This window comes from Sphaerodactylus townsendi, linkage group LG02, assembly GCF_021028975.2.
Source record: "Sphaerodactylus townsendi isolate TG3544 linkage group LG02, MPM_Stown_v2.3, whole genome shotgun sequence".
Classification (NCBI taxonomy): domain Eukaryota; kingdom Metazoa; phylum Chordata; class Lepidosauria; order Squamata; family Sphaerodactylidae; genus Sphaerodactylus; species Sphaerodactylus townsendi.
Genome location: NC_059426.1, coordinates 126,868,367 through 126,881,580, shown reverse-complemented (window position 1 = coordinate 126,881,580; position 13,214 = coordinate 126,868,367). Strand labels below are relative to the sequence as shown.

The 13,214-nt window shown below is 42.8% G+C and overlaps 1 protein-coding gene across 3 annotated transcripts in view; it reads right to left on the bottom strand.

Annotated features, from left to right (window-relative positions):
• The window catches only part of PLCB2 (phospholipase C beta 2), a 68,760-nt gene extending 58,067 nt beyond the window's left edge, over positions 1–10,693 (bottom strand). For all 3 annotated transcript variants that reach the window (XR_007243628.1, XM_048486018.1, XM_048486019.1), the window contains exons 1-2: positions 10,610–10,693; positions 5,676–5,753 (exon numbers count right to left, since the gene is read on the bottom strand). Coding sequence is in view for 2 of the 3 variants with exons in the window: in XM_048486018.1 (XP_048341975.1) it covers positions 5,676–5,753; positions 10,610–10,693 (162 nt within the window). In the remaining variant the exon portion in view is untranslated. The remainder of the gene's footprint in view (positions 1–5,675; positions 5,754–10,609) is intronic.
• Positions 10,694–13,214: the final 2,521 nt, after the last annotated feature.

Below are 13,214 nucleotides of genomic sequence, written 5' to 3'. Positions count from 1 at the left end.
ATGTGATCTCCAATAAGTTATACCTGCCAGCACTAAAGTACTCTGCAGTTTGAACCAGCTGATTATTTCCAAACTAATGTCTAACTAGGGACTATTTATTTTCAGAAAGTTTTTGAAAGACTTGCTTCTTCAACTCAGGCCTAGCAGCTGCTGCTGCTGCTGCTGCTGCTGCTGCTGCTGCTGCTGGGTATGTTTCAGGGGACTGCAACCTGCAGCTCTCCAGATGTTCATGAACTACAATTGGCCATGCTGCCAGGGGCTGATGGGAATCGTAGTTCATGAACATCTGGAGAGCTGCAGGTTGCAGACCCCTGGTAGATGAAAACAAAAACTGGCAGCTCGCTCCATTGCTGCCCAAACAGCTGTAAAATGCTATAATCCCAACTACTGGAAAATAAACATCTCTCAGACAGGTATGCCTACTGAAACCATTACACTGGCATAGTGAAAAAACACAAGCCCTCTGCTCTAGAGGCAACTAGTTTATTGCTGCTCAGTACAAGGTTATTTTGTTTAGGAAGCACATGCAGTTCTTGTCCTGGCTGAGTCTCATATGTCATTGATGCAAAACAGTTATCTGTGTTTTTTGTTCCAGCTGGAACCCAACATGATTCTAATCTAGTATGGAATCAAATAAAATCTGAAAAAAAAATTCCAGACCCCAAATGGGTATAGTTACTAATATAAACTTCTCAATTTGTCTTCAGTTAGCATTGGGATGTAGAGGAGGAAGAAAGCCTCAACCACAATCTTTGAGTGAACTAGAAAGCAGAACTAAACAAGCAGAGCCACCCACTTTAATCCTGACAGCTTTTTCTCACTGTGACTCCTTTTCTTTTTCAGCTCTGCAGGCAGGAAGGGAAGACTTTTCTTTTTGCCTGTACACCACTGCTACTTTGATTCATCTAGATTCCAACCTCACTACACTCTTCTCTTTGTCTGATTTGCCAAACAAAGATCTCCCTGTTGGAGACCTCCAGAAAGTGTCTTGGCAGATGACACCTTGTTTCTATAAATCTCAATGATAGCCAGAGTTGCCAAATTCCTGCTGTGAAAAATGAAATGGAAATGGGGGTGTGATAGTGAACATCCCAGTGCACTGATGTCACTTCCAGCACAACTGGAATTGACATCTTAGTGTCACTGGAGACATTCCAGTATTCAGTCAAAATTCTATGGTTAAACCAGTGAGTTTTGGCCAAATGTTAGCGCAATGGAGGTGAGGCGCCCCACAGTGGTAAGTCTCCCTTCAGTTGCCATCCTTGTGCTAGCAATCCTAATTATTATAGCCACTGGCGTAATGCCCATTGGGCAAGGTGGGCAGCTGCCCAGGGCATCACCTTGTGGGGGGGCATCAAAATGCTGAGTTCATTTTTGGGTATTTTTAGTGGTTTTCCATTTTTGGCCTGCAGGGGGCGCAGTTTTTAGGCTAGTGACACCAAATTTTCAGCGTATCATCAGGAGACTGTCCTTATGCTACCCCCCAAGTTTGGTGAGGTTTGGTTCAGGGGGGCCAAAGTTATGGACCCTCAAAACTGTAGCCCCCATCTCCTATTAGCTCCCGTTGGAAACAATGGGGGATAGGGGCACCCCCTTTGGGAGTCCATAACTTTGGACTCCCTGAACCAAACCTCACCAAACTTGGGGGGTAGCATAAGGACAGTCTCCTGATGATACGCTAAAAATTTGGTGCCACTAGCCTAAAAACTGTGCCCCCTGCAGGCACCAATGTCCTGGTGCAAAATAAATTTGGTTGTAGTGGAATGGCCGCCCATGGGGGTGGGGGGGGGGCATCCAACTCAGGTTTTGCCCAGGGCTACAGTTTGCCCAGGGCTGCCTCGTTACGCCCCTGATTATAGCACAGATAATGAAGAGTCCTTCAAGAAGGGACATAGAAGCTTTGTCCATGTTAGAATGTGTAAGGGCTCTTTAATTTTTTCCCCTGTGGGATGAAGCAGAGAAAAGTGAAGAGAGAAATTAAAGAACAGATAACAGTTTCAGACATGACAGAGATGTAGAGAGGTGTCAGAACTACAAGGGATTCATGTTTTCTCTTACCACCTCTTCTTCTCTGGAGAAACAGGGAAAGAATGACTTCAAAAGTGAACAACCAAGTTCATGAGGGTCTTTTTTGGGAAACAATCAGCTGTGATTTGCAAGGTCCGTCTGTCCGTCCGTCCGTCCGTCTGTCTGTCATTTGCAATCCACTTTTCACCCTGACTTGGGTGGCCCAGGTAAGCAGGGTCAACCTGCCCTGGTTAGTACTTGGGTGAGAGACCACCAAATAAGACAGGAGTTGCTATGCAGAGGAAAGCAATGGCAAACCACCTCTGTTTGTCACTTGCCATGAAAACCCTGTCAGGTATCTTAAATAAGCTGTGACTTGATGGCAGTTTCCACCACCTTTTGCACAGGGGCTCAAGACAGATTATAAATACAAAAGAACTATTTAGTCAACCAGTAATCCGATCACAAATTCTGACATTTCCATGATAACCTTTGAATATTACAATAAAGAACCTTAGTAAATAAAATCTTTTCAGTCTATCAACAAGCTGATTACAAAATATGATAATATTTGAATCTAATAGCAATGATTACTAACAAAACAGTGTGATGAAGTGCGGCTAGGACTGAAGAACTAAAAGGGGAAAAAAAACATCTCTCATAGATGCAGGCGAAACATTAGGAACAAGGTCTACCAGGCCACAGCCACACAGCCTGGAAAACCCACCACAACCAGTTGAATCTGGCCGTGAAAGCCTTTGACAATACATCCCTCGTAATCTCCTGAACTGGAACCAGAATCACTCCTACTCTCTTAATCAAGAGAAAGACAATTGGAGCCCCTCAAAAAAGGGAGACTCCATGTTCTTTAAGATTTTGGTGTAACCTGTCAACATTGCTTCCATCTTGTTAGGATTCAGTTTCACTCCTAAGGATGACAGCTTCTAGGTGGGGCCAGGAATCCCCTGGAATTACAGCTCATCTCCAGACTACAGAGATCAATTCCACTGGAGAAAATGGATGCTTTAGAAGGTGGTCTCCATGGCATTTAGAAGGTGGTCTCCATGGCATTTAGAAGGTGGTCTCCATGCGCCCCACAGAGATCCCTGTCCTAGCCAGGCTCCAATCCCCAAAATATTTCAGAATGTCACTTTGTGAGAGAGGAAAGTGCTCACACAAACACAGATACACAGTTCCCTATCTCTTTTGACTCACTGCTTCCCTCCAGAATTCCCCAAATGCACATGTCTGTCTGTCAGATAACTAATAACATTCCAGCCCAGTAGAGGATGTTGTGCATCATGTACTCTAGTCCCCAGATTCAATCCCTGCTACTGCAACAAGAAGGAAGGTCAGAAGCAGCAGCAGGGCCAGGTCTGGAACAGGCTACTAGAAGACATATGGATTTTTATAAATGTTACTGCTGATGCATTAAACACACTAGGGAGTCATCGCCTGATTAAAAGGCACTTAGCTAGATTATAAAAGTACTGCTATAACAGTTTGTACTGTATTCATCTCTTCCTGTTGGAATATGCCCTGCATTGAAGATCCCAGATTATCTTCAGACTTTACTATACCAAGATACAGAAGGGCTTTTTAGCTGGCCCATCTCAACGCCTTTCCTTCAGCAGCTATGATAGGAAAGTACTTTGGTATACCAAACTCTGATAGATTATGTGCCTGTGGATTAGAGAAAACTGATAATATTAATAATATTTTCTTTGAATGCCCTTGGTTTTTAGATATTAGAAATGAGCTGAAATTTCCTTTGATTGGAAAGAATTTTGTTTTTGTGGAGGCCAATATGTTGAAGTTGCTAAGTGACAAAGAACAACAAATGATTTTGCAGGTTGCGAAATATCTGATAGTTATAGCTCATTGACCTCCAAACCTCACTAGTATTTCAGATGTGTTTCCTGTTCAGTTTATTGGTTGAGTGAACACTAATGTAAATAAGTTAGCAGAGATAAGGAAGATTCATGAAGAGGACAATTGTGAACAGAGGTAAAAGTAGAGGCGAATACTGTTCCATTTTTCTACACATACCCAGCTACTTACTGCCCAGTGGGGTTCAAAATATAATCAAAAACCAGGTAAGAACCATGCAGTAGGGAGAACAGTCTTAGGAGGCAATTTGGAGCACAACAGTATTTTTATTTATTTTATTTTATTAAACTTTTATGCAAACTTGTGGGCTCAGGGCAGATTCCCCTTGTGGGCTCAGGGCAGATCACAATGTATCAACTACAATATAAAAACATGGGACCAAAAAGGTCACATATAGAACTCATGTAAAACCATAGGGCTTTAAAGGTAAGCACCAAAACCTTGATTCGATTCAGTACTGAAACTGAAGCCAATGCAGATTTTTCAAAGTAGACCAAAAGGTCCTGCATTGAGCAAGTTGGAATTGTCTAGTCTGGAAGTAACCATTGCATGGATAACTGTAGCTAGACCAGACTGGGACAGGTAAGGAGCCAATGACCTCGCCTGGCAGAGATGGTAAAAAGCCTAGTGGATCACGTGTGCAACCTGAGCCTTCATGTCGAGGGAGCCATCAAGTATCACACCAAGGTTCTTGATAGTTGGCATGGGTATCAATTGCATGCTATCAAGATTAGTCAATTGGGAAGCACCACCCAACCCCTTCCGACCCAGTCTCAAGACCTCTCTTAGATAGATTCAGCTACAATTGGCTCCATTTTAACCATTTCCCCAGCCAGAACATCTGGGCTGGTTTCTGGATGACTGTCCATCAACAGAAATAGCATACTGATGGCACCCAAACCTGAAACTCTGGATTATCCTGGCAAGAGGGCACAAATAGATGTTAAATAACATCAGAGAGAGAATCTTTCCTTGCTGGACTGCACACAAGAGAATCATCCCTTGCTGGAGTGGCATGCAGAGGATCTCTTTCTGCAACCCTCTAGTCCTGGCCCTGGAGAAATGAGCACAGCCACTCCAAGGCTGTCTCACTAATCCCAGCATCAGCGAGGTGTTGGGCCAAAATATTGTGACTGACCAGGTCAAATGCTGCCAACAAATCTAGCAACAACAGCAGCGCCAATCTGCCTTGGTCCAGGTCTCTCCAGAGATCATCCATGAGGGTGATCAGAGCCATTTCTGTCCCATGGACAGCACAGAAACCAAATAGGTGCCTTGTCCAGGAGGGTCTGGAGTTGTTCAGCCATCGCTCTCTCAACTGCCTTACCCAGGAACAGCAGATGTGACACTGGGCAGTAGTTGGCAGAATCTGAAGGATCTAAAGAGTAGTCTCACTACTGCCTCTTTCAATCCCAGTGGAGAAAAGATTGAAAACTTGTTTTCCCCCTTCCACTACTCTCCAATGACCATGAGTCCCTTCTGAAGCTTCTTCTTTTCAGGAAAAAGGAGCTGTCAGGGTCTCTTTATGTGTGTTGGTCCCTAACACCTGCTGGCAGTTACTAAAGACAGTACTGGGCTAGATTGGCTAATACAATATGTGATAATTTTATGATTGCAATCCTATGAATACTTTCCAGGGAATAAGGCCCAGTGAGTAACATTGAATTTACTTCTGAATAGACATGCTTACATTTGTTCCCATATATGTTCAACTATCTAGTGAAGCAGGCATCTCTGATGTTAGCATCTTCAGTTAGGCACTAAAGATCAGAACTTACCTTATTCTGGAAGGTCCAGTATAGATAAAAACCCTTTGGATCTACACGCAGAATCACAGGAGAAGCATTTGTGGTGTCCTTGAGGGAAAATAGATCAGAAACCTTCATTTATCAATGCAAGTCTGGAGAAGAAGAACTTCAGTCTTTAATACACAAGCTGTACTCTCATGATCCTAATGGGCAGTTATAAGAATGTTAGCATGGTTCAACATGGCTCCAACAGGGACATGTAGTGATCTTAAAGAAGAAATGAAACATATAAAAGATATTGAGGTAAAGGTAGAAAAAATAGAACAGCAACATAAAGAGATGGAAGAAGAGTGGAAACATGTTAAGGAGAAATGGCAAGGAAATGAAGAAACATTTAGTAAATTGAAAGACCAAATTCTTATGGCAGAAGTGCAAAGAAAGGAAAATTTTTTGAGATTTAGAGGTGTTGTAGAGGAAGATAAAGAAAGTAATGTACTCTCATGATCCTAATGGGCAGTTATAAGAATGTTAGCATGGTTCAACATGGCTCCAACAGGGACAAAATGGAGTCCAGGCAGAAGACAGCTAGCATTTAAGGAGGGCTGAATAAAATACTAAATTTATCATTCCTCCTCACACTTTTAATGGAATGCAGGCTGTAATGTAATGGAATGCACGCTGTAATGGAATTTAATGGAATGCAGGCTGTAGAACAGTGGGTCTCCTGCCAGAAATTACTAATCTAACCAGGACTGATGTCATCTTTCCCCTCTGAAAATATCCCTTGAATAGAGTTATTACTAATGTGGTTCTTGCAGCACCCATCCCTCAATAGAGAAGACCATCAATATTTTACTTCACCTCAAAACCATTTCTTAAGGAATTAGATTCACACCTAGCTGCTTAATTAAGACTGGAGAACTCTATTCAGAAGTCTCTGGGAACACTCAGCACACTCTGATAATCTCATCAAAGACATTGCTCTCATGAAGCACACTCATTATCATTGCCTCAAGATACATTTCACCCTACAAGTTAGGAAATAAGCTGCATCTGTGTGTGTGTATTGGTTCGATCCATAAAGTCAACATTGACCTTCTCTCTGAGTCAATACACATTGGTTGTGTATTACTTTCTGCTCCATGGTCTCCTGGACAGGTAACATATCCCCCTGAACCAATTCCTTCACTGTAATCCTCACTCAACTCTTTATTTTCTTAGGCTTTGTATGTTTGTATCACTCTTGTTTGTTTATAATATCTTTTAATTAAAAAAACTTTAGCTTTAGTCCAGTGGTGGGATCAAAAAATTTTAGTAACAGGTTCCCATGATGGTGGGATTCAAACAGTGGTGTAGTGCCAATGGGGCTGGGTGGGGTACGAGGGGGCGTGGTTGGGCATTCCGGGGGCGGGGCATTAATAATTTCTCTGTTACTGTAAAAAACTCTTACTGTAAAAAAAAGTGCCTAATTTCCAGCTGGTATCTTTCTGTCCATAATTTAAACTCATTATAGCAAGTCCTATAGTCTACTGCCAACAGAAACAACTATTTCTCCTCTAATTGACTGCCTGACAAATACTTAATACTTTCAAATACTTAATTTTGTTTCTACAAATCAAAAGAAGGATACTTTCCTTAAACAGGGAACTTTACCATATTTCTAAAACAGGTTTTTAAAACAGCCCAACAGGGAGAATTATCCCGTTTTCTACCTTCGCTAACCGTTTTCTACCTTCGCTAACTTTATGATTTTTGGACCTAATGGAATTTCTAACGCAAAAGCAGACCCAATTAATAACCCCCTCTCGGCACACACAAATAATTAGTAACCCACTCTCGGGAACTGGTGAGAACCTGCTGGATCCCACCTCTGCTTTAGTCATAGTTTTCCTCATCATTTCTAGGTCTAATCTCTTAAAGAAGGATCCCAGTGTACACTGGTGGAGAGTCCTGCTGTTGTCCACCTCTCACTAAGCAGACTTCTAGCTTCTAATTCCCCAAATTAACTATTAGAAGGGAGGCCGCAGATTCAGGCAACAGATGGACTGGATGGCCTTTAAGATTTCTTCCCGTTCTATAATTCTATTACCCTTCTTCTGTCCATAGACATATATGATGAACAATTTGTCCCTCATTTTAAAAAGTACAAACTTTCCTGAAAGGAGTTGGGGTTGGGGTTGGGGGGTTGGGTCTGGTCCTGTCCATTTTAATGTTCCATCTATTTCATTAGCGGGATGTTCTTTAAAAACAAAATATATGTTCGATTTTTGCCATTATGCCATTAAGATCATGAATTTATTTGGCCTGACACCTTCCCACATATCACGCACTAATTTCTGGGCTACTTCACAATCCCAAAACTGACAACAGCTTGGTCCCAAGAGGCTTGTAGTGCATCTGAGAAGTCAATAATCAAAACCCTTCAACCTGAGAATTCAGGGGAAATGATAATTTCAGAAAGCACCCAAGGAGTGGAAAAAGAAAGACTATAATTAACATCTCCTCAATATTTCCCTTTGTTTTTCTTATGAAAAGCTCCATTTGCTAGAGCCAAAACTGGTTCTACTTGGTCAAACACTGCCTGGAACGGCTATTTCCTCTGGGGACATGGTGGCCTTCAGTCTATATGGACAGCAGCAACACCAGAGAACAGGCAAGGGGCTTTAATATCATCATGCTTTCAATATTTCCCTTAATGCTTTCAATATTTCCCTCATAAATATAAGGAGTTGACTTATGCTAAATCAGGCCATTGGTCTCTCTACCTCCGTATACACTAGTCAGACTAGCAGCTACAACTCTCCAGAATCTCGGGCAGAGAAAGGTCATTCCTAACACTGCCCACCTGAGATCCATTACGTAGCAATGTCAGAGATTGAAACTGGGACCTTCAACGTGCAAAGTTTGTACTTTTCCACTGAGTCATGACCATCTCCAACATCAGGCATTGAGACAGGAGCCATGTTCCACCTGATCATGCGAGCCTTGTACATTAATATGCATTGGTTTAATCGAGTCAGGAGTGCTTTCAGACAGACATTAAACAAAACACACTTGAGCGGCTTCAGCAGTTCTGGCTACTTCTCCAAAACAGCTTGGAAAATCAGAATGAGTGCTGTCTTCAACTGCAACTGAGACAAGCATTCTCTTCTTCCAGACAGAATTATAGCAAAGATCCAGAGGGATTTGAAAGACTGTGTTCTATTCTGCAAAGTGATATCAAAATGATAGTAATGCTGTAAATAAAAGGCTTTCCCTTTTATTAGAATTCTACTTTCCTATTTTCAGGGACTAAGTTCAAGGAGATGGAAATAGAGAATACAAGTAATGCATTGACGCTGCTATAGAAAGTCAATAATTCCCACCAGCAATAAATCCCCACCAGCATGGCAGCAGCATGGCGAGATGATGGAACTGATGAGCAACTATGGATTGTCGAAGGCTTTCACGGCTGGATTCAACTGGTTCTGGTGGATTTTCCGGGCTGTGTGGCCGTGGTCTGGTGGGTTTTGTTCCTAACGTTTCGCCTGCATCTGTATCTCACCTGCACTCAATCACACCTTTGCATAGCAAGTTCCACCCAAACACTTAATGATTGGTTCCCCACCCTGGGACATGGATAATATACCACACTAAACTTTCCCTTCTCACTTAGACACAATGTGAAACAGACTTTTCTCTGAAGATGCCAGCCACAGATGCAGGCGAAACATTAGGAACAGACCACGGCCACACAGCCCAGAAAACCCACCAGTAACACTCTCAAACCTTTAAAAGTTTAATCAGAAATTGATTTTCACATTTGGATACCGCTAAAGCATCAAGATTTGATCAGGAAATCTCACTTTATGAAATGCTTGCTGGGACTTGGCCATAATTGATGAGCTAACGGTGTCAGTGACCCACATTCTCACATGATTATTTGAAAGTCTCTGCACATGTCACAAGACCTGAGATACATTTTATTCCAGTAACAAATAGTGAGGATATGAGGTCTTTGCCACTATTCTGTGCTACCATCAATTTAAGTAGCAAGGTGTATTGCTTTCATTCAAAATGTAAAGTTAAAGAGATTTACTTCAGTTTACATCTTTCAAGATTGCGATTATGTATTTTTAAAGACTCCTGCGTAAATGACTTGTAAAATCTAAGCACTTTTGTAACTCTAGAGACCTGTTTGGGTTTAAGTGTACTCTGTAACTGGTTCAGTATTAAATGATCAGGCGGAAAGATGGAGGAACTGAATGAGTTTACAGGCTGCTCTTATCTTACTTGTATCAGAAACTAAGTACAAGAAACTGCACACGAATAGTCTTGCCACCAGATATGCCCCCCTCTCCAACATCCAGCAAGGAGATAAGGAAAGGAAGCAATTTATAACCCTAACTTCCCACACAATAAGTTCTGATATTTAATTTGCTCCTTGTGAACATGCAAATTGGTGAAAGTTGCATATAATTCTTGTAGTTCCAAGCTTTCCCTGTGTACAGAACAGAACATCCTAAGGGCTGATTTATAGAATTTTTGAACAGTTCTTACCATCTTTGGACCTATACTTAAGAAAACAAATGTAATGTGAGAAGTAGACAGTCAAAGATATAATTATCAATTCCACCTCAGACATGAACTCGCCAGATTAGCTCAGGAACCCCATTATCTCAAGCTAACCTTGCTGCTCTGCCACATGTAGATCGTAAACCTGGGCCAGGTTCTACATGTTTGCAAAAAAGATCATTCAGGTAATTAGTAAAAAATATTGTTATTGTTTGACCACAGGAGTACTATATAAACAGGGTTGTGTTGTTCACAAACACTGAGGTAAATGTATATTCATGCATATACTTCAGAAGAAAGTCTGCCCTCTTTTTCTTTCTCCTGGAAACCCTCCCCCCCCTCCCCATTAGGTTGTTGCTGCTCCCAGGCCAACAGCACACTCAGTTAACAGTGAAAGCCATGATACTCACATCATCCCATTTGATAAAACGTTCCCCCTTGGTTAGATACTCCTTCACCTCAGGGGGTGTCAGGATAGGGCTGAGCACTGACATTTGGGCACACCAGTCTTGCCCCTGGATCACGAGACTCTCTCTCTTGTCCTTGGCTGCCTCCTTTCTGCCCACAAATCCTCTGGGTTTCCTCACATGGCGCTCTCTGCTTCTTCAGGAACCCAACATGCTTTATAAGCTATGGAAAACACTGGGATGGCTCCAAAAGACCAACAAGCAGATACTGATCTGCATGGCAAATTATCAGCTTCCTGAACAAACTGAAGTGCTCTACTAAAGCCCAGATATTTTGGATGGGCTGTCAGTCGATCAACAGGCTGCTCCGTTAAGCTGTGCAAAAACCCACAAGCCAGGGCTTCCTGTTGTTAACTTCCCCATAAGTGCTTCCGCTTCTCTTAAGAACATAAGAACATAAGAAAGAGTCTGCTGGATCAGACTAGAGTCCATCTAGTCCAGCACTCTGCTACTCGCAGTGGCCCACCAGGTGCCTTTGGGAGTTCACATGCAGGATGTGAAAGCAATGGCCTTCTGCTGCTGCTGCTGCTGCTCTCTTCTCTTAGCTTCACCAGCTGATTCATAAAGTATTTCGAAGGGGTTAAAAGAATGTCAAAAATTCATCCCCAGAGTTGCCTTTTTGGTACTGATTCCTACCTTTGCAAGCTAAGCACAGGCACACAGCGTACATGTACACACACACACACACAAACAAACAAGCCAGCAAGCCACTGAGGCTGTGATGCGTGGCTAAAGGTGCCTTTTTGGCAACAAAATTTCTTATTTGCAGCAAAAAAATATTTGGATCAAGAACAGTAAATAAGAGGCTTTCTTTAACTAAAACACTTTCCTGGATCTGAAGAGATTTCCACCTGTAGTGCATGATTTTTTTTTGTTTCTCCGCTTCTGCTGCAGTTCCCCCCTCCCACCATGCGAAGGGCGCTACAGCACAAAGTGCTCCTTGAAACAAGGGGACAGGGAGAGAGGGAAGCAAGGAAGATGCTCTGCAGGTGGAAATCCTTCATTCCTTCACTCAGCAGGTTATGCAGCGTCCCTCTCCAAAGCAATCATTTTCTCCGGGGGAACAGTCATCTGGGGTTCACTGTGATCTTTCTCAAAACTTCACAGCAAAGTGAAGTCAGGGAAACCTTGGTCGATTCCCCACTCATCATCTGATGCAGGCTACTCACGTCAAATAACCCGGAGTCCTGCAGCACTCCCCACTACACCAGTGGAGACAGCGCAGCCACTCTGATTCTGCCGCTCTTCCACCCCCTCAGTGCGCGGTATTTCAGATCCTGGATGGAAGAGCAGCTTTTGGAAAACCCCGTGCCAAACGCTGGACAGTGGGGAAGTCCAGGGGGGTGACTTCAGGTTTGAGTTTCCTGCCGCTGCTGGTGACGTAGAGCCATCCGTCCAATTAGGCCACGGCGGAGTGTGTGCAATGCGTGTGCAGCCTGTTTTTTCTTTAATTTTTAACACCAGAAATCAATGTCTGCACGTCGTTTTGAGTGCACATGGGCATAGAAATGCATATTGTGTGTGCTCAAATAGACGTGGATTCCTCGGCAAAGCGTGGAGACATTGATTCATCCTTTTGAAAATAAAAAAAATTCCCTCCCCAGCACAACGCAGCAGCCAATCAGGACACCCAGCAAACGCAGCAGCCAATCAGGACAGCCCCTGAGCAGATTGTGGGGAGTCCTGCATGGCTGCTCCGTAGCTTCTGCGTTCATTGGACCAAAGGGGCAGAAGCTGCAGTGGGGACCATGAACCCGCACTCAAAAGGTCCTGAAGCAAACTAAAACGGTGTGTATCGACCTCCATTTTAGAAGTGGGGAATCGATCCTTGAGAGGTATGTAAATGTACCACATTGCTGTGGGGGAATAGGGGGAAACCCTAGTTCAGAACAAATGCAGGGAGAATAGCCTGCATGGTAAAAGGTCATGGTCATGATTCAGTATTGAGTGAAAGATTTCTTTGGGCATGTTCAGATCACCAGTTCTTGCACTGGACTCTATAATCTGTCATTTCACACTCCATTTCCTGATCTCCTGCACCACATCCATAGGGCTGCAAAGAAATCCCATGTTCTCTTTTAGGATAGCCATTGTCCTACTTCTGTGTTACTGGAGACTTTTGTTTAAGGATGAGTTTGTACCATTGCATTTATTGGGCTAAAAATATTGCTAATTTCATCTGCCAGTTTCTTTAAGCAAAATCCATCTCAAGGTTCCTACAACCTTTTTCCTCCCGGCAGTCCTCAGGAACTTTGCTGGGACATATATGGAAGCCTGGGTGGATGCATGCATTATGCAAATTCATATAAAATAAAAGTACCCTGAGCCAGCAATTTCATAAGGATAAAGCCCATCTCAGCAGGAAATGCTTGAAGATTAATACTGGGACAGAGAAAGACTGTTAATATAAATAAAATAAAGTACCCTTAGATGGGTGCATGATTTATCAGTCCCTAGGTTTTCTTTCAAGGGGATCCTGGGCTTCATCTCTAATTTCTCAGCAATTCACAAGACTACAATATTGAGGACACTTTGAATAAAGCCACAA